Source organism: Cetorhinus maximus, chromosome 7 (assembly GCF_964194155.1).
Source record: "Cetorhinus maximus chromosome 7, sCetMax3.hap1.1, whole genome shotgun sequence".
Lineage (NCBI taxonomy): Eukaryota > Metazoa > Chordata > Chondrichthyes > Lamniformes > Cetorhinidae > Cetorhinus > Cetorhinus maximus.
This window is the reverse complement of record NC_135885.1, coordinates 28,023,903-28,046,124: the sequence shown is the minus strand read 5'-3', so window position 1 is coordinate 28,046,124 and position 22,222 is coordinate 28,023,903. Positions and strand designations below refer to the sequence as shown.

Here is a 22,222-nt window from a genome sequence, read left to right as displayed (position 1 = left end):
ATTTCATTACCCAGCAGAAACATTTATGCTCACTCTAGGACCATGAGTTTCAATTTCCCTCTGTCAATTGGATCCTTCTTTTATAATGATCTAATACCTTGGAACATTCTGAAAACTTCAAATACCAGGCATTCTGTTTAAGCAGCCCAAATGCCAGCTGTCTTTTTACAGCTCCTGCACATTTTTGTACATATTCAATTGAGTTCAACTGTTTTTAATTAGGCAATATACGACAATTGGGTTTTAAATAGTTTCTAATTTCTTGAGTTGAGACATCATGAAAATTCTGCACTCTTTCTAGAAGTGCTCCTTGCAAGTTGGAAACTTGAAGGGCTTAGTTGATGAGCATATTGGTTCAATATTTAGTTGAAGTAAAGACACCTTGGAAGTCCAAAGTTCAATCAGGGTCTGTGCTGAGGCAGGTGTTGAGCACTTTAATTGCCCACAGTGCCCTGGGATGAAGAAGCAATCAGGGTTTTATCTCTGAGCACCCTACACAGATCTGTATAGCATCAACATCCAATGTAGATGGCTCAGGCTTGGCTCATCATGCTGTGAAGCTCTTCAGGACATTTCTGAGACATCTGACAAGGTGTTATATAAAATGTGCATTTTTTTTGTCTTTCCAGAAGAATCGTTTGTGTATGAACTAAGAACGAGCTCTCAAGAGCTCAATAGCACTGATTTGAAAGGAAAGGTATTTCTGGTGTATGCTATATTTTTGCCCCTGTTGATCGATCGCTAGTGTACTTTTAACCTTAAAGACAATATAAAAACACTAAATGTACCATTAGATTTTTTTCAAATTAATAGAATTTAGATTATGCTGAACTCACTCGAAATTAATGGTAATTTAGCATGTGAATTGAAAGAAAAACTTTTTTTTGCTATTAGATAGTTAAATAAATAGTTTCCCAAGCAATCAAAACAACTGGTCTGTTATGAAGATCAGAGTCATGTAATAATCACTTAGCAATAGGATAAATTAAAACTTGGAGTCATATACTCTTAAACAAACTACACAGTTATAATTAGTTTGATTTAAAAACAATTTCACAACTCACAAATGAGTTTTTAAGCTGCTATATTTTTAGAATGATGATCAGAATGATTTGTTAATTGCTGCATCACAACCAACCAATTAGAAATGCTCAATGTGTGTGTAAGGTAAGTGTTCTTTTCAAAAAAAAGTGTTGCCCTGATCTGCATTATTAAAGAACTGTGCACTTCAAACTCAAGAACAGCAACTGATCCTAACAGGAACATTCCATCTTGCCAGGCTTTAATTTGAAGGCACTTTATATAAAAACTAGCGGGCTGATTTTCAACTTTGCTCTCTGGGCATATAACTGGCTTCCCCATATAGGCTCAGGCCAGCTTTCTTTTCTAGTGATTTATCTTTATTCTTCAATCTTTACTTCATACTATACTCAATATTAAAATATATTTTGCAAGGAATGGTACATTGGGATTCACACACTAACCTATGGGACCCAAATTAGAATGCAGTGTAAAATGAATAGGATAAAAGTTTTCAATATGAAATGAGCATGAACAATCTGAACCTAGTTCCCTTTGGAACTGACCACAATTTGAGTAAAGGTCATATAAGTTAGCAATTTAACTAAAGATGCCTTAAAGATTGCTGGTATTGGAATTGAGAAATATCAGAATGGTGCTGAATGGATGCTCTGCTGAAGTTGAGGTAAATTTGTGAAGCAGAGTAAAGTGAGGTTTAATCTGATCAAACTGTTTTTTTGATTGCTTGATATTGACACCGGCTCAACATACTGACAATCCTTACCTCGATGAGCACAACAAGCCAACAATTTATTTAATAGCAAAAAAATATGTTTCTCGAGTTATTTTAAAGGTTCAAAAAAGAATATCAATAGTTGAAGAGCTAACCTATTTCTCAGGCTTTAGAACATATTGCTGAATTCACAATGTTTCTTTCTGCAAAACACTAATCATTTTACAATAATATGTGGCCTTCAGATTTTGCAGATGGTCAAGGATGATGACTGAGGTCAAATGAAAGGCTAACAATTCAAAGTGGCACTGTGGGCACACAAAGACATAAGAAAGTGATTATACCACTTAAATGTCAGCTCATCCATAATGAACCCTTCTAACTTGGGTGGTCAAGAATATGAATTATGCATCACCATCACTGTAAACGTCTCTGAATGAAGCAATCACTGATACGGTAATGCCACCTATGGTACCAATCATTTCTACACTTTAAAAGCAGATCTGAAGAAAATAAATACCATAGGCTATATTTTTGTTAGAAACAGGAATCAGGAATTTTCCTGAACCCACAATCCCTTTTCTGTCCTGGAAGTGCCTTGCTGCCTTATACTCATGAAGGGAGGTAGACATGAACTGGAGGTGGGACCACCACCTCCCGAGGCAGCAGGAGAATTGCGAGGCCATTCACAATGGCCTCCACTCCACTCCCCATGCCCCTTCCACACCTTGTTGTATCTCCCATGTGCCCTCCATGCCCATGCGCCCAGTATTCAGTAGATGCAGACTAATGATGTATAATAATGGCATATAATAATAACATATAATAATGGCAAGTCTTTAACATGCTCATGAAACAAAAAACACCCATTCAAAAATCCATTTGAAAAACACTGCTGGTATGACTTTCTCATAAAGCTGTCCATTTTGGAGCTCAGCCAAGCCATAATGAGGCCATCCAGAAAAACATTATTCTGTTGATACAGTTGCCAGATGGCTTCATTATAAATGCTTGGCTGAGCTCAAAGAATAACTAAAAGCCTCAGCCCAACAGGGTCTGTTTACTCAGTTGCAAAGGAGAGTGCTAGATTTGTTTGTCTGACATCTTTATTAACTTTTATTAAGTCAATCTTTCTTTGAAGAGGTTTTTCAAAGATTGTGTGCTTATTGAGACAGGATTAAGAAATATGAAGTGGATTAAAGATTTCTTCAATGGGACTTTCAATGTCCGTATTTTATTGACAGCTTTAGGAGAAGGTAAAAGGGCAATGTTTTTCACAAGGAATGCCGAATGCCTACTGGTTTTGTTGCTTCCCAACTCCAGACTAGGATTTCCCCATAGTTGATGACTCCTCTGAGGAACGGTGAGCCACGTCTCTTGCAAAAGCCGTTCGAACACCATGAAAGTAGTTGGGGGGTGGGGGGGTCTGGAATTCCCACACCCACAATGGAGCAGACAGGTTCGGGAGTGCTGCGTGCAGGCTTGCTAAGTGCACACCTAACCCGCGCCATAGGGCAGGAATCCAGAATCGGGTCCCTCCTTACATGTTTAAAGCCCTTCTACCTCCATTCTGACATGAGCAGAGGCTGAAATCCCAGCCCATGTCTCCACAGAAGAAACAGCATGGCACGATCGACGCTTTTGGCAGCCAAAGCTTATGTTCCAAAACAAATCGTGCAAAGCATGGTGTTCCAGGCACTTGCTAAAATGGCAGCCAGACCCCTTTGATAGAATCACATAGAATCTATGTAACTGTATGTAACAGCCTTGTAAATACCTGCCTACACTACAACACTTTCAATGCTTACAGGCTATCAAAATACACTACACCGTTTCTTCTTACCTGAATGAAATGGAAATTGCTGTTTAGCTTCGCCTGTATGAGCATCCCAAATTATTGTTGTCTGTGGAAAAAAAATGGAGTTCTTAGTCTCAGAGAAAAAAAACGACAGACTGGAAGCGAGTCTGAAAAAGTAAAAAGCTACTAGCTGGCAACTGATTGTGTTGCTCCTATTTAAAAAAAAAACAGTGCATCATGTTTTTCATTGATTATAATGAATTGGAGATGCAATGCTATGATGTGAAAAAATGGGTCCTTGATCCTCCATGCTACAAAGTCCCAATCTCAGTTGCATCACCAAGGGGAAAAAGCCAACTAGTGGCCAGATGCTTCTGCACTAGTTTGGATGGGCTACAGCAAAAGAATAATTATTCCTAAACTGCTAACATTCATCGCTCCACTGACAAGTCACAAGACCAGTAGCAAAAACCTTGGAAGCAGTTGTTGCGGTTGGTGTGTAATGTTAGGAAATAGAGATCGTTATATTTGTATTTGTGGGTGTTAGGAATGAGTTTTAGCTTTAAAGTTTAAGCTTGATTTGTATTTCTGTATCGTTATGTTAAGGAAGGTCAAATGGAGCTTTAGTTTCACTTTAAAAGACTGCTTGCATTTCTAATGAGAAGTTTACGACCCCTATAAAGAAGGGCTAAACACACAGGAGTAGAAAGAATAGTGCTGTTGCCTAGCAACAGGTGGACCAGATAGGCAAGTTCCTCCTACAGATTTACACACAGAACTAAAGAAGCAGCAATTTTTTTAAGTTCAGTTGATGCCAGGACCCCAGAGAGACTGGACACTGGGAGAGGGAACTGCAGATTTCCCAAAAGGACAAAAAGGTCCCAAGCAAAGAAAACCCCAAAAATCCAGGAGAGTGGAAGAGGGGAAAGTCCAAAGAAGACCTTGTAGTTAAAGAAAGGACAGGAGCCTGGGAAAAGGCCCTGTTAAATGAAGTTAAGAGTGAGGGGCAGAGAGAAAGGCCTGAGGCTTCAGCTTTAAAGTGAGAACAGCTTGCAAGAAGCAAGAAGGTTCAAAGAGACAACTGAAGGTCTGTAATTATTTGCTATGGGCATGTGAAGCCATGGTGTACTATTATTCTTGTTGAATAATTGTTTTATTAAAAGATAATCAGCTGACTCCTGTGACTCTGTTCAGTTGCTACTCTCCACGTATTTAAACAAACAAATAAAAGTTAGGATGTATCAAGCTGGGTTCCACTCTGGGATCAGGCTTGTCCAGGGCTAACCTCAGCGGGGATCATAACAGTACATAAGGTAGACAAGAGAAAATAACTAGGTAAAAAGTGTGGCAGGCCATACGCTCAGAAGTTGGGAAAATCAGTTAAATCTAACAAAAAGGTCCAATATTTGTTTCTCTGCAAACTATTCTGTTCTTACCTTATCAACACCTGCACTGAGAATATAGTTTCCCTTCTTGTTCCATTTTAAAGCAAAGATGGGCCCTTTGTGTTGTCCTAGGGTGCTTGCGAGGTTGCCTGAAAAAAACATTCAAGTTCACTGGAAAAATTCAATAGGAATCTGACATTTTAAAAGATATATTCATTTGAACTCATGACTCACCATCCTTTGTCCATATTCTTGCAAATCCGTCATATGATCCTGTGGCCAACAGTGTTCCATCGCTCTAGAAAAAAAAAACAACCATACAAGTAGTGACTTCCACCACGAACATACTGGGCAGAATTTTGCCCTTGGCATGCAGGATTGGCGGGGGCGGTTGGAAAGCTGACTGGCGCCCACGATCGACAGCGCACCGCGATTTTATGCGTGCGGACCAATTAAGGCCCGCCCAGCATGAAACGCAAGCGGCAGTGCTCAACGCTGCCTGTGTGGGCAGGGGGGAGGAGGGCGAGCAGGCCTAGCGCGAACTTCACGCACGCGTGTGAAAGAGCGTTTCAATCTCCCTGAGGCGCAGAGCTGCCTCAGGGAGATGAAGTGCTCTTCGAAAAAACTTAATGAACAAAATAGAAATGTCATAAAACATGCCCCCTCGTGTGACTCTGTCACATGAGCAGGGACATGTTTTTAATTCAAGTGTGAAATTTTTATTTATTTTTTTTTAATTTGTTTTGGGAAACCTCATCCCACCCGTGGATGAGGTTTCCTAAAAAGTGCAGAGGCCGCTTGCTATTTTCGCCTGCCCGCCAATTGTTAGGTTGGACGGGCAGCATAAATTTGACATTAATTACCTTTTTAATGGCCTTAATAGGCCTTTTAATTGTCAGCGGGCGCGTTCCAAACTCCGGCGCGTGCCCGCTGAACGAAATATCGCGGGACTATGCGATGACTCGCCCGATGTCATCAAGCGTCATTTTACGCTCGGCCCGGGTCAGGCATGCGTCTGCCCGCTGAGCTCAATATTCTGCCTACTGAGTTCATCCTCGTAACAAGAACAATGATCTGTAAATACCTTTAACACAATATATACCGAAAACATTTTTCAGAATGGGAAGCAGATGCTGGGTAACAGTTAGAGAGACAGGGAAAGAGACTGAAGGCCTGATCGAAGAGGTAGGTTTTGAGGATGTTTCTGAAAAGTTGAAATAGCAAGCTAGAGAAGTTTCAGGGAGAATGTTCTCGATTATAGAGCAAGATGGAGTAAAGCCCTGCCAGCGGAAGGAGGGCAGGATGCAAAAGAGGCCAGAGTTGGGAGAGGGTGTGCACTGATACATAGGGCCAGAGGACATCAGACAGAGACTGGGCAAACCATGGAGATACTTGTAAAAGATGACAAGGATTTTGAATTCAATGCGTCAGGGGAGAGGGAATCAATTCAGGTCAGAGAGGACAGGAGTGATAGACCATTGTAAGACGAGATGGGGAAGTTGCAGGATATGATCAGCTGGAATTTATATAATCTGGAACTCAACATGCCAGCGAAAAAAAAACCTGGGATATCTCAAGACTGAAATTGAAACAGACAGTCTTGGTGATAAAAATGATATAGCATTTTACACTCCTCTCAGGGTTGGTGCTAGGAACGATGTAGAATCTGGGGTAGAGTGTGGAATTCTATTGGGAGCTGAAGAGGATGATTTCAGTTTTACCCGATGTTATCTCTCTACCGTTAATCCTGTAATAAAATGGAGCAAGAGGCCTGGTGCTGGATAAAGTGGAGTGGGAAACCTTGTTCCGATTAAGGTGGAGCAGGAAATCTAACAGTTAATGACGTGGAAGGGTAAACCAAATGCTGGATAGAGTGAAAGAGGAGAGCTAATGTTAGATAAAGTGGAAGGGTAGACCAAGACTTGGATGAAGTAGATCAGGAAATCAGGTTCAGTATAATGTGTAACAGAAGACCAGATCCTGTAGCAAGTGAAATAGGAGACTAGCTACAACACGGCCATTATAGTACTCAATCTCTAGTCTCTGTAGAGCTGTTCACTTCAGAAAACCAATGATAAAATGTCAAATTCTCCCATTTGTTATTTCCCAAATGACTTCCACCTAGCACATCCTATGAAACGGGCCAGAATTTAGATCGATTTTGATTTTAAATTTGATTCAGAATTCTTGCCAACTCTGCTCACATCACATTAACTAATCCTATACTCAGGATATCATTAACATCTTCACTGCAGTTTCTAGTTCTGGAAACCTGCCAGATTACATCATAATTGCAGCTGTGCAGAGTGGATGTAGAGTAAAGCAATTGCACTCACAGCAGGTTCATGGGCCCCCAAGATGCCTGCATCTTTTGCGGCCTAGCGGAGTCCATGGACCATGTTTATATAGGGTGTCTTAGGCTGCCCCTTTTCAGTTATTTGAAAAACCTTTTACTGTTGTTTTGTTTGCACTTCAATCCCACCCTCCTGATCGATGGGCACCCGGTGCGGAAGGGGGCCAGGAAGGAGAAGGGCCTCCTCATTAATCTAATCCTGGGGCTGGCCAAGTTGGCCATTTACAGGTCCAGGCAGCAGGTGATTGAGGGGGTCGTTCAACCCGACTGTCTGCCCCTCTTCCGCGGCTACGTTCACGGCCGGGTGTCCCTGGAGAGGGAGTATGCGGTGTCTGCCGGCACCGTCGAGGCCCTCCCTGCTCGGTGGGCACTACGGGAACCGGGTGATTTATAGACTCTTTTGATCACATTTTGATTTAATGTTGATACGTTTCCTTTGAATTTTGTCTTTGTTTTTTCCAGTTTTTTTTGCAGTTTCCCTTTAAGGGGCTACTTTTACTTTATCCCTGATTTTGCTAGTTTAATTTAATTGTTCACTCAAGAGTTACAGCCATGAATTTCACCTTCTTAAACAGGGAAAATCCATTTCATACAGTAATCCTTATTAACAATGTGCACTAATGCACACTTGCCACCAGTTTGGTCTGAATCATCGCTGAGATCAGAGTAGGCATAACTGTTATTTTCTCACATGCTGGTTAAAAATTTCCTTGAAAGTCTCGTCTTAAAATTCTCCTCATTGTTTTCAAATTATCTCCATCCCCTCACCCCTTCCTATCTTTGTAATCTCCTGCAACCCTCCAAGATATCTGCACTGCTCCAATATTGGCCTTTTGAGTGTCCCCAATTTTAATTGCTTCCCCACTGGCACTCACGCCTTTGGCTGGCTGGGCCCTAAGTTCTGGAATCTCCTCTGCCTCGCCACCTCTTTTTCTTCATTTTCTTCCTTAAAATCTACCTCTGTCAAATTTTTGGTCATCAGCCCTAATACCTCCCGATGCGGCTCAGTGTCAAATTTTGTTTGATAATACTCCTACAAAGTGCCTTCGGGATGATTTATCACATTAAAGGCGCTATGTAATTAAATCTGCTGTTAGACTTTACAGACACACCAAGGAGGAAAATTGCTCTAATATTTAAGCATTGATAAGAAATCTTAAATGTATGAATTTAAACCAATCAGCCAAGCTGAAAATTTAATTGCAGAAATACATTTTGTAGTTAACAATGATTGGTCGATCTACTAGTAAGGAGGGAGCTTTAGGGAAACAAAGCTGAAGAGTTATAGTATTAGAAAGTGGCTGGCCATTAATTTTGCACTGCATGGGGCATTACATGAATGCTGTATCCCACATTGTGGAATGCAAGGGTTGTTTGAAGAAATCTTGCCAAAGCAAGATGTTATTCAGTAATTGGTCTTTTTCAACCCAGAATAATACAAATGATACTATGCACTATTTTGTAACTCATTGACTTACAAAGGCTACTTATTTGAGAGCATTATATCAGATTCCTAATGAGGTTAAGGTGTGTACTTTCAAAAATGAAGGATTGAGTTAATGGTTAAAAGGGTTTCATTAGGAGTCACAAAAGGGTTACTAATTGGTTTTACAACCATAGCAACTTACATTCCAGTCGAGTGATGTAACATCCTTATTGCTAGGAACATCTTGCCCGCCTTCTCTGATACAATGCCTTAGTACTAACTGAGTGGGGCCACTGTTGCTGTTTTCATTGAGGTTCCATATCCTTGCAGTTGAGTCTCCAGAACTATAAACATAAAAAAGATACTTGTTAAAGTTTCTCCCACACCCTTTTTTTAAATCACCGTTTCTAATTTGGGCATTTGGCATTTCTAAAGCAGTGACGACTCACGTAAATTATAGTCTCCCAGTGTATGAGAGGGGATGGGGAAACAGCAAGTTCTACAGCTAAACCTGGTTACACCACTAGGTGGCAAGGTGGTGTCACAAGTGGCTGATCACAGCTTCAGGGCTCCTAATCTCGGTCACCTTATTGTGGTGACATTATTGGCAGAAAAAAATACTATTTGTATTGTCCACATTGTGATGATTAACTTTGTTTTATCAAAACCTCTTCCTAATTGAAAATACTCATCTTAATATCTCTGTTTTAGGTTATTCATTGGGTTTAACATTAAAGTTTCTTATTTATATAGTAAAACAGATATAGTTTTTGGCATATTTATCCCTGAGAGTTCCAATTAATGGATGATCTTATTTTTGTACAATAAACTAGATACATTATTTGCAATAATTTAGATTGAAAACATATTAGCATTGTTGAGATTCTTAGTCATATATACCAATACATCAAAATAACTTGACAGAACATTTCATGGCTTTTGTTTCCCACTTTTACATTTTTGCCCATTTAAAAAATATTACGATGTATTAAAATGAAAATGCCATGCTTACACTTTGTGTAAAATGTTTAATTGGTTGTTATTTACTGAAATCATTCATTAACATTTTAAGTTTCATCTCTTTGCGAAGTGTTTTCTTCCTGCTGCAATGAACAATATAAATGAATGTGCTTGGTTGCAAAAACTATTAGCTTCAGCGTACCCCATGGAAGAGGCCGCTGTGCTCAAGTGTGCATTTTACCTTCGGGTGATCTTTCCATTATAGCAACACAGAAACAACTTTGAGCATGCACAGGTATCAGTGATGAACAATGTTTCCACCAATTTAGCGGCCTAGAAATTCAGCCCTTTTTAAATTGGGCATGCAGGGGAAGAGCTGTTCGCTGCATACATCTGTTCACGTGGGCACAGGAACAAGTTTAAATTTTGTTTAGAGAAGCTATTACAATGACTGAGTTGTGCAGCCAGCACTGGTTATTTGCTGCGCACCTGTTTGGAGCAAATAGAAATCAGGCTTCACTGATGCCACTTAAACAGAAAGCTCTCCAGACCACACCTCGGCCAGCAGTGGGAAGGGGTCACTGAGTAGGTCAATTCCAGGAGCTAACCTCTCAGATCAAGGCCAGAAAGCTGTAAAACATTTCACAACCTCACCAGAGTTGTCATGAATGTTAACTGTCATATCAATTACTCTCTCCTCATACCTGCAGCCATATTACTCTCTATACTCTCCTTACAATCACTGCACCACACCTCACTCTTCCCCCTTCTTCTCCTGCCTACACACTCTGCACTGCTTACACTCACAATGATTGCAACCCTCACTTCCCCATACCTCAATCTTCCACAAGCACATCTCAAAACACCCCGCAAGGCAGTAGCTAATTTCCTCTTTACAGGGGAAGGTTGCACACAGTATGCAGCAGGTAGTGTGGACCACAGAAGCCTGTCCTCTCCTGTACACCCTTTCCACTCCGGAAGACAGCAGCGGCAGGGTGTTGAGGGTGGGAGAGAGTTACAGCCATGGTGAGCACAATGCTGGCTGAGGTACTGCATAGGGTCTCTTCACATTTTATCCTCCTTTTCCCTTCTTACTTCTAAAGCAACTCCAAGGACACGACGATGATGCACACCATGCTGACAGCTGTAATAGATTCCATGGCAGCTCACACTGTCGCCTTAGAAAACAGATGGCTTCCACCTTAATTCCAGCTGCCAATGCTGACTCGGGCTTCCAGTGTGTTACCTTTCCTACTGCCCTGATGGCTTAGTTGGAATAAAGGCAGCAGAGAGGACTGGCAAAGGATGAATGAAAAATGATTGCTGCTAGGATACTGGAAACAGATCTGTACTATGTGTTGTAAACAAGCTGGTCATAAACAAAAGCTTAGGGAACAGTGATTCCCTGGTTCATTCCCTAGGGCAATGCCGTGACCAGAGTTGACCTGCCCATTTTGAATTTGAATAAAGCTGGACAGTTTACTGTCCCATGTTGCATTATCCATGGCAATGCTTCCACCAATAAGAATCCACTTGTCAACCAATCAGCACTCCCTTCTCATGCAGTATAAGTTGTTGTTTCCCCCATTACAGTTTGGTAATTTCTTGTAAGCTATTCCGATAAGTGCAAAACGAAAAGCTTTGAAAGCCTGTCTCTTTTTTTTTTAAGTAAAACAAAAGTCATGCAGTAGCAGCAAAAAGAGGTCAGCAGGAATAAGAATGGAGTTACTAATTAGAGAGTAACAACCCACAAAAAATGCTTAGAAATTAACTAACAGCCCATGAAGACAAACCAGCAACTACCCCTGTAAGAGGCGACTGAATCTTTTAAGTAGTGCTCTTGCAGGGCCCTTACTGCCCATGATTTGCTAGGTAAGTTTACTGCATGGCAAGTCAGGCACTGAGCAGGACAATTTCACAATTCTTCCTTAAATATTATAGTGAGTGTTTTTAATATTTTTAATGTTTCTGTGCTGTAGTGTTCTATGGTTCTAATACCATTGGCATGCTCCTTGGATGCTTACATGGAGCCCAATCCAATATGACAATGATGCACTTTCAGCATGGAACTTAGGCATGCTATCTGCCATGTTGGACCCGTAGATGTACCTTTTACACAAATGGTTGAATTTCTAGGCGAGTGTGTTAAGATGATTCTAAAAATCTTGAGGCTAAAAACTTAATTTAAACCCTGGCTGAATTACACTTCATTGTTTCCATCCCACCAAAAAGATGTCTTCCAGATTGCCACAGGATATTGGCCACGCAATTATAAACTGGCCATTCCTTACGCAACTCTTGCACGTCAAGCAAATATTTCTACAGGGGTAAAAAATTGCTGGATAGCCCATTATGCAACACGGCTGTATCCTGCCCCTCAATGATGGCATGAAAATCCATTAAACGGGTCAGGAAACTAAGCGCTGCCACACATTTGTACATTGCTAACCAGCACATCATGGTTCTAACATTATATGGTAAGGGTGAAAGAGCAATATAATCTTAAAATCAATATCAGGACAACAGAATTACAGTATAACTTTTGTTACTTAACTTGTTCCAAATGATACCTACCCTGAGGCCAAAAGGTCACTGACTGGGTTCCAGGCACAAATGAATACTTCAGATTCATGACCCCTTAAGACTGTGGATTTGTTTGAAGGAATTTCAACATCTCCATCTATTTCCATGGCATCAGAGTGATTATCTGCAAAGAGTCATTTAAAATTTCAGCCATGCAGAACAAAAAATTAATCCAAATTCACTTTGCTTAATAGAACAAGACCCAGACACAATTAAGTTTCTAATACTAATCACTAGAAAAGTAACGTTGTGTCAACCAGAGTTTTTATTCTTTTATTTAAGATGTAGTTCTAAATTTTCAAAATTGTCCCCTACAAAAGGGGCTGCAGGAGCAGAGGGATCTGGGTGTACATGTGCAAAAGTCATTGAAGGCGGCAGGACAAGTTGAGAGAGGTGTTAATAAAGCATTATTCTTGGCTTTATTAATAGGGTCATAGAATATAAGAGCAAGGAGATAATACTGAACTTGTATTAGACACTAGTTCAGCCTCAGCTGGAGTATTGCGCCCAGTTCTGGATGCTGCATTTTAGGAAGGATGTGAAGGCATTGGAGAAAGTGTGCAGAAAAGATTCACAAGAATGGTTCCAGGGATGAGGGACTTCAGTTAAGAAGATAGATTTGGAGAAGTTGGGTCGGTTTTCCTTGGAGAAAAGAAGCCCGAGGAGACTTGATATTTATATTCAAAATCATGAGGGATCTGAACAGAATTGATAGGGAGAAACTGTTCCCTCTCGTAAAAGGATCGGGAATGAGAGGGCATAGATTTTTAAAAATTGGCAAGAGGAGGAAAAGCAATATGAGAAAAAACCTTTTCACACAGTGAGTGGTTAAGGTCTGGAATGCACTGCCGGAGTGTATGGTGGAGACAGTTTCAATCGAAGCATTCAAAAGGGAATTAGACTGTTATCTGAAAAGGAAGATAATGCAGGATTATGGGGAGAAGGTGGGAGAATGGCATTAAGTGAATTACTCCTTCTATGAGCCGGTGCAGACACAATGGGCTGAGTGGCCTCCTGTGCTTAACAATTCTGTGATTTTACAGCTCAGGGTGTCTTCCTTGTAAGCAGAAGAAGCATAAGGGACTAATCATCAAGTGGATTACAGATCCGATTTCCAGCCTATGCTGAGCTAGCTGAACTCAACCGAAACAACAGAAGCGTTAGAACTAGCCTCACCGTCAATACTCTAGAAAAGGGGAAGATCGCTTTGGATTACTCCTATGATCCCCATCATTCTGGAACTGCAGCTGAGGATTGAACTGAGTATGGCTTTGATGCCCTCTTGGTTGAAGGATCTGTCAATTGTCACTGTCAAGCCTCACATCCATGAATAGATGAGCTACTAAAAGGCATCTGGCCCCATGAAGCTGTACCTTGAAAAGCGTCAACACTTGACAGCAGGGGAGATAACTGGCAAGAAAAAGATCCTTCCCCATATCAATCTCTACATTAATATAACAGTGCTATTTATAGTAGAATCAGAGTTTCTACAAGCACAGGAGGCTGCCATTTGGCCCCTTTGTGTCCATGACAGCTCTATACAAGAGCAACTCAGCTACTCCCCCTCCCCCACCCTTTATCCATAAGCCTTGCAAATTTTCTGTCTTCAGGTGCTTGTCCAATTCCCTTTTGAAAGCCCCAATTGAATCTGCCTCTGCCACACTCTCAAGCAATGCATTCCAGATCCTAACTACTCGCTGCATAAAAAAGCTTTTCCTCATGTTCAGTGTATAGAATTTGGTGATATTTCTGAACTTGACATTTTTACGTCAAGATACGTGCCAAACTAAATTTTGATTTGGGTCTCTAGTGTTTCTACAAGTGATTATATTGCACATGATGAAATATTCTACCCACCTTTTGAATACACTGTGTACATATGTAGGTTGTGCAAATATACACACATACAGAGGCCAATGTGATTAGTCATCTAGGATGAACTGACTGCTGACCAAGGTGACATTTTATTGACACACCAACACTTAAGATGTGATTAGTCATATTTGTCCAGTGTTTGAGAAATACAGATAAAAGATTTCCTACATATCACCAAAATTATCCTTACTATTAAACATTCAGCAATTAGGCTTCAACAAATGCATAAGGATTTATGCATTTTTATCTAAAATAAAAATAACTTAAAACCAAAAAAGGTGAGCACCAATTCTACACTTTTCACTTTGACATAACTGATCAATTTCTGGTTATCCAAATTTACTACATTTTTTTAGTATTCAGCTTTTAAGTTTGTTGAAATATGATTCCTATTATATACAAAAATATTGTTTATTTTTAATTTATTCTTTCATGAGGTGTGGGTGTCGCTGGCAAGGCCAGCATTTGTTGCCTATTCCTCAATGCCCTTGCTAGGCCATTTCAGAGGGCAGTTAAGAGTCAACCACATTGCTGTGGATCTGGAGTCACATGTAAGCCTAGAATAAGTGAGGACAGCAGATTTCCTTCTCTGAAGGACATTAGCCTCAGTGTTAATGCTAGATATTTTATTTTTAGGTTAAGAAAAATATGGTGCAATGCTTACTTGTAATGGTGTGTGCCCCATTTTCGTCCCCATTAACAGTGGCTTCTCCATTCTTTGGCGTTGGCTGCTGTGGAGCTGAAGATGCAGCTGCTGCTTGCTGCTGTTGTGCTAGTTTATCTCTGAACGCTTGCTGTCGACTCTGTACAACATCAGGCATCACAGCGTCTATTAAAGACAGTGACTCAATTGGCCTGCCATCAAACACTGTGCCGTCCTAAAAAAAAAAGGTGGTTACCAGCACATTTTTAAAATGAACAAATGAAATGGGAAATTCAACAAACCACACACACATAAATCTTTTGAAACCTCCAGTACCTGTTAGCACTGAAGCCTCAAAACTCTTTCCTTATAATATTTTCTGAAAAACCACTAACACAAAAACTTGGATCTGGTTCCATTAAAGCACAAATGATAGAGGGGTACTTTGGCAGAACAAGATTGCACACAAATAGTAACTAGAATGGAGCTTTGCTACAAATTTGACATTAATGAATAACATCTGAACCTTGACACAAGCTATAGAATTTAACATACTCCAACACCACTGTTACCATAGTTATGTTATTTTATTTGGATTTTCAAAAAACTTTTTAATTTTAGACTTTTTTTTATTATTGGTTCAGATTATAAGTGAGCTTTTATTTCCTGGAACCTCAACCGAATATCTAGACAATTTATAGTATGCGCTTGCTGGGATTTTATAGTGAGCTTTCTTTGCTTTATTTTAGTTTGTTGGTTTTATTCATGTGCTTTCACTGATCTTCCTTGAGCTTAGAAGGTGGCAGAATAACATTAACTGTGACTTAGCCTTTAACTCACATTATATTTGACAGTAATTATGTCTAACTATCTTTTCAAGTAAGTAGAATAAAATAGCAGTGACTGCTGTGCTAAACTACAACCTGCATAATGTTCTCGCTTGCCAGTTTTTCATCTTCCTCATCATCCACAAAAGATCTCTGTCCTAGCTCTCTCCGTCTGAAGACTGAGAAATGTTATCTAAATAAATGACTGGAACCAAGCACATTTAAATAACTATCTATTAAGCTGCAATCAAATATATGTTTTAACCAATTCTATATAAGATGTTTGTATTAAAATAGAATAGATTAGTTCCCCTCCTGTGGATGCCTGGCTCAGACAGGAGTGATGAACTGCAACTATTATTAGAAAATAAGTGGAGTTTTAGCCCCTTATACACTATGACAGAATTGAAGATATCAATATCAGGCTACAGCTTAGACGTAAACACTTTGGGCTAGAAGTTGGTCTGTGCCGCTTGGGCGCAGGGATCATGAATTGCAACTTGTCCACAGCTGTTGAGGTGGAGATAGGCAGCACACAAATTTGGTGCTTCTACCTCATTCACCTGATTGAGTGTCGGGCTGAATGTCACCGTGCTGCTGGTTGCCTCAATGCCCAGAAGGGAGCCAAGCAGCATATGTTAATAGAATGTTCTTAAAAGGCCTTTCCAGCCTATTCCTAAATTCCTCACTACTGTCGGAATGCTATTTGTGTATTCTACGGCGAAGGCAGATAGAAAGTACTTGTTTAATGTCTCTGTAATTTCCTTATTCCTTATTATAATTTTACCTGCCTCTAAGGGACCCTCATTTACTCTTGCTAATTTCTTCCTTTTTGCATGCCTATTACCTATGCCTATTTACATTACAATCTGTTTTTAGGTCTCAGTGGTTTACTTGCATCGTACTTTTTCCTTTATATCAATTTTTTGGCCATCTTTGGCTAGATTCTAAAATCCTCCCAATCCTCAGGTTTACTCATCTTTTGGCAACATTATAAGACTCTTCCTTTAATCTAATACTATTTTTAACATCTCATTAGCTACTATCGGACCACTTCTGTGACATTTTTTATTTCTTAAGTGAATGTATATTTACTGTGAATTATTAATTATAAATTTTTGCAATTGTTTGTCAGCCATCAGTAACGTCATATCCCAACCTACCTAGCCAACTCGCCCCTCAAGCCCACATAGATTACTTTGTTTAGATTTACCATTCTAGCTTCGGATTTAACTAATTAACTCTGAAAGACAGTATAAAATTCCATCATATTACGATCACTCTTCCCCAGAGGTTCCTTTACTACAAGATTATTAATTAACCATGAGTCATTGCACAACAGTAGATCTAAAATAACCAGTTCCCTAGTTGGTTCCTTGACACATGATGTAGAAAACTACTGTGAGTGCATTCCAGGAACTCACCATCCATGCTATTACAGCAAATGTGGTTTATGTCTTTGTGAAGATTAAAACCCCCCATATTTATTGTATTACCTTTGTTATATACAGCTCAAGTTCCTGATTTATTCTCTGCCTGACACTACAACTACCGTTAGGAGGGCTATGAACTACTCCCACTGTTTTCTCCTCCTTGTTTCTTAGCTCCACCCAAACTGATTCTACTATCTGATTTCCCTTTCTCTCTACTTTCTTTATCCCATCCTTTATTATCAGGCCACCCCTCCTGCTTTTCACTTTTGCCAATCTCTTCTGAAAATCAAGTATCCTGGAATATTTCGTTCCCAACCCTGGTCACTCCACCACTATATACCTATAATAGCTATTAGTACAAACCCATTAATATCCATCCATTTTGGTACAAATGCTTTGTGCATTCAAATATACTGCCTTTAGCTTTAACTTTTTTTCTATTTGTCGCTGATGTCACCCTAGCCACTAATGCTTCATTACTATTGTTAAGTTCTCTCCCCCTTCCTGACCCAAACTGCTTGTTTTAACCCAAATTGCTACTCTGCTCTACAATTTCAACATTTCTCTTACTGCTTTTGAATTTACCCTTTCCTAAATTCCACCCCCTTCATTAGTTTAAATGTTTCTGATTTCTGTATTGCTTAAAAACAAAAACTGCCTGTCTGCAGTTTCCATAGATACACACTGAAGTGATGCAGCATGCACTGTGCGTGCAATCATTACCATTCATTATATCTAAATTCTCAGAATTCTCACTCCCACGCCCTTCAAATGTACCACCTCCTAGGGGAACAGACTTCTAAACCTGGTTTGTACATTTTCACTAGGTCCTAGGTCCCATAGCATTGCTGCCAAGTGGAAATCTATTGCTACAGCAAGTTAAATGATTAATTTAATCTCACTCTAATGCTCTACCTTTTCCATCAAGTTTCCCCTACACCTCAGCCATCCTATGTACCAACCAACAAAACTTAAAACAGACTACGAACTACAGTTGTAAATAAAAATGACTTAGACAGTTTCTGTGACATTTTTTTGTTGCTAAAATCCTTATAAAACATTCCGACATAGAAGTTGCTCCAGTAAATAGACAGAAAACAAAAACATACGTGATGGCAGAAATTATATAACATATTATGGTAATAAAATTCAGAAGTGACTTCCTATTGTAACTTTGCAAAGGCTTCGAACAGACTGGCCACTAATACGTTTATCTGTAAGGAGCCCAATGCCTGTTTCAGGTGGGCATCATGGGCTTCTGAGCTGAGCTAACATGTTAATACCCATAAGTATTAATACATCTCCGGTGATAATTTCGCATGGGCTGTTGCTCTCTGAAATTGGTCCTCATTGCAGCCATTTCAAGTACAGAATTGATGCTCTTCACACATTGCATACGCACTTACAAATGCACTGACCTCCACAGCAACACAGGATCACTTCATTACAATATTTATGTCCACCACGTTGCTCTCGGTACACAGAGTTCAAGGGTGGAAATTAATACCCTACCCCCAAGGCGAGTTTGGAGGCATGGGGCATTTAATCAGTGCTGGTCAGGACCACACCGCTTTCCCACCTCTACCCCGAATAAGTCTGGGGCGGGAAAGCTCATGGATGGCCTTCCCATTCTGCTGCTAATTGAGGCCCTTAAGTGGGCAGTTAATGCCTCCTCCTATCCAGTCACCAGGCAGGGAGTCCATTGTTGTCAGGTGCTCAGTGCCTGATCAAGGGACCTGAAATCAGTTTGGGGAGGGGCTGCTGTGATGAGGAGGGGGTGGGATTTCCACCCCTGGGGTCATTGACCCTGGGGATGACCCACTACTGGCCACTTATGTGCCTGAGAGACACTTATTTCAGTAGGCCCTCCCCAAAGGAGGCAATGCAAGTCTCCTAGTAGCTCTCCAGCTGGTGGCCGAGACCCTGTCGCCTTGATTAAATACCAGCTCATGAGTGGAATTTCCTGTGCCTGAAGCATATCAGTAATTTTCAGTTGCCAAAACAGTTATAGATCTTTTCCTTTGCAAAAAAAAAAAATGATGTGGTAGCTGATTAAAAACTGGCCAAGCATATCAGCTTTTCAGGCCAAATAGCTCATCTGTAGTTACTGGACAGGTTGGGAGGGAAATTTTATTTTCCCGGCAGCCCACCCGTGTGTTATTTATTTGTATCAGGTGCAGCAGCTACATTATAGAGTTAGGGTCTCATAGTTATTTAAATAAATTCTACACCTCCAATGATCTCAATGCACACTTTTTGCACAGGCCCCCAGGCACAGTGTGCACTGGCTGGGGCCATGCTAGACACAATGTAGGCCTCAGGTGTTAACGACTGATATGGCCGGGAGCTGGTACCCGAAGCACATCAGCACTTTGACACAACCTTACCAGCCACAGAACTTCAACCTGGGTCAGTAACTAAACTTGTATTTTGGCATCACAGAGAAAAAGCAGTCTTTTCATTCGCCACACAAAGTACAAGGTCTGTTTAATCTTACTCGCAATGCTGAGGTCTCTTTTACATACTTACCCTCACTGAGTCAGCGAGCGGTGCTAGGGTAGGTGGAGGGTGTTAAGGACGGGTTGAAACATTCAATCACCAACAGAGAAGCAATATAACATTTGACATAGCTCTAACTGAATGTGATCCTCTTAACAGCCCTATAGGCAGCACTTTTGCCAGTATGCAGCCTGTATTGTGTCATGCATCAGCAGGCTGGCCCCTTAAATGCAGTATAACACCTGCTCCTGGCCTGGACTAATTGCAGATTTTTGATTGTGACAACAGCTGGAATTAGGAAGCGGCGAGGGGAGGTGACAACAGCTGGAATTAGGAAGCGGCGAGGGGAGGTGACAACAGCTGGAATTAGGAAGCGGCGAGGGGAGGTGACAACAGCTGGAATTAGGAGGCGGCGAGGGGAGGTGACAACAGCTGGAATTAGGAGGCGGGGAGAGGTGACAACAGCTGGAATTAGGAGGCGGGGAGAGGTGACAACAGCTGGAATTAGGAGGCGGGGAGAGGTGACAACAGCTGGAATTAGGAAGCGGGGAGAGGTGACAACAGCTGGAATTAGGAGGCGGGGAGAGGTGACAACAGCTGGAATTAGGAGGCGGGGAGAGGTGACAACAGCTGGAATTAGGAGGCGGGGAGAGGTGACAACAGCTGGAATTAGGAGGCGGGGAGAGGTGACAACAGCTGGAATTAGGAGGCGGGGAGAGGTGACAACAGCTGGAATTAGGAGGCGGGGAGAGGTGACAACAGCTGGAATTAGGAGGCGGGGAGAGGTGACAACAGCTGTGATCCGCACAACTTTTGAACATTCTCTATTATTGTAAATTTACAATATCCACTTCTCTTCAGATTCCCTTATCTCCCTTTACTGGCCCCAATTTTAGCTCAAAACAGGAATCGGGCAGATAGAGACTGAAACAAGTGCCACACCCCGCCTCCATAATTTCAGCAGCAGGAGGCCTAGGAGATTCTAAAACCTGGCTCTCATTCACATACCTTGCCAATCAGTTGCCACTCGAAACTGTTCCTCCCAAGTGCTCATTCTGCCCCACAGAGAATGAAAAAAGCAAAGAAATCTCTGCCCCCAACTTCTCTTCCCACTGGCTTCATCTGGCGTGAAAACCACAACAGCATCCCCACTCAGACCATCAGTTAAAACAGCAGTCAGGGCTTGACAATGCTAAGGCCCTGATTTGCATACTTAAAGGAGGATCCTTAGCACCTGATCAGAAGACTTGGGGAAGGGAAAAGGTAGTGTTAGAAATGCTTCTGTGGAGTTCCATCTCAGAGATGGCCTGACATCCTGGAGAATTCCTAAAATGACATTCCAACAAGTGCAGTTGAGTCTACCAGTAAGGTCCATTAAAACATCAGCTCCTGGATTTTTCTGCAGTTACAAAGATATTGTTCAGTCTTTTGCCTCTCCTTGAATGCACTGTAAATGGCTTCAGTAAGGAAATCACAGCAGAAGATATGGGACTTAGAAACTGGATGACAAGCTGGTCAGGGCTCATGTCTGCATGCACAAATATGAGGCCAACGCCTGTTTGAAAGTTGGATTGCTTTGAATGCATCTGGTGTAAGCCGGCTGCTTTCAGAAAAATATGGTCTTCATGCAGCCTACCCAGCAGTCTTTTAAAAGGGACCACTGAAGACCACTATCAAAAAGGTAAGTTTTTACAAAATACTTACTTGAATGTGGAGATAGCAGGGATAGAAGTGCTTCTTCCAGGTCCACATCAGTCCAACAGCCTGTTCCAGGCCCCTGTTTCCCTCCCAATTCCCCTCTTGGTAGTTTTCTTTTCTGGTTGCCCCCAGCAGCTGCCTTCGCAGTCGGTTTGCAACTGCCCCCCGACCACCGCACCCCTCCGCCCCCAATCATCTTCCCTCTCTGTCATACGACCCCAATGATCACCTTCCCTTTACTTTAAGCACTTATCTGGGGCTATTACCAGCGAAACAGCAGCCCAAAATCCCATGCCCCTTTGCTGATGAGCTTCTTGGGAAGGCCTCTCAGTTAAATGAGAATGGAAGCCCAAAACAGGTGCCCCTCCAGCCTACTTGTTCACAAGGCAAATGGATTTCTTGGGCATAGAATTTGTTTTTAAAAAATGAATGATAACACAGTGCCATATATTTAAGAGTTAAATACAACCTCCTTTACAGCTTTATACTGAGTGTTAATGGCTTGCTGATTATGTTGTTAAAGGTACGCAGGTGATGGGTATTGTTTGATTAAGGACAGGGATCACATAGTGTTAGGAAACAGAGATCGTTTAAGTAAGTTATATTTGTATTTGTGGGTGTTAGGAATGAGTTTTAGCTTTGAAGTTTAAGTCTGATTTGTATTTCTATATCTGTGTGTTAAGAAAGGTCAAATGGAGTTTTAGTTTCACTTTAAAAGGTTGCTTGCATTTCTAATGAGAAGTTTACGACCCCTATAAAGTAAAAGAAAACACACAAGAGTAGAAAGAATAGTGGCTGTTACCTAGCAACAGGGGGGTGCCAGATAGGCAGGTTCCTCCCACAGAACTAAAGAAACAGCAGTTTTAAATTCAGTTGATGCCAGGACCCTAGAAAGACTGGATACTAGGAGAGGGAACTGCAGATTTCCCAAAAGAACAAAAAGATCCCAAGTGAAGAAAAAACCCCCAAAAATCCAGGAGAGAGGAAGA

General features: G+C 41.1%; 1 protein-coding gene across 5 annotated transcripts in view; it reads right to left on the bottom strand.

Moving 5' to 3' along the window:
- Positions 1-22,222, bottom strand: part of LOC144682673 (F-box-like/WD repeat-containing protein TBL1X) — a 323,543-nt gene that overhangs the window by 17,496 nt on the left and 283,825 nt on the right. For all 5 annotated transcript variants that reach the window (XM_078545241.1, XM_078545245.1, XM_078545242.1 and 2 more), the window contains 6 exons: positions 14,798-15,011; positions 12,250-12,382; positions 8,918-9,059; positions 5,171-5,234; positions 4,988-5,085; positions 3,597-3,657 (listed from right to left, as the gene is read on the bottom strand). In XM_078545241.1, coding sequence (XP_078401367.1) covers positions 3,597-3,657; positions 4,988-5,085; positions 5,171-5,234; positions 8,918-9,059; positions 12,250-12,382; positions 14,798-15,011 — 712 coding nt within the window. The remainder of the gene's footprint in view (positions 1-3,596; positions 3,658-4,987; positions 5,086-5,170; positions 5,235-8,917; positions 9,060-12,249; positions 12,383-14,797; positions 15,012-22,222) is intronic.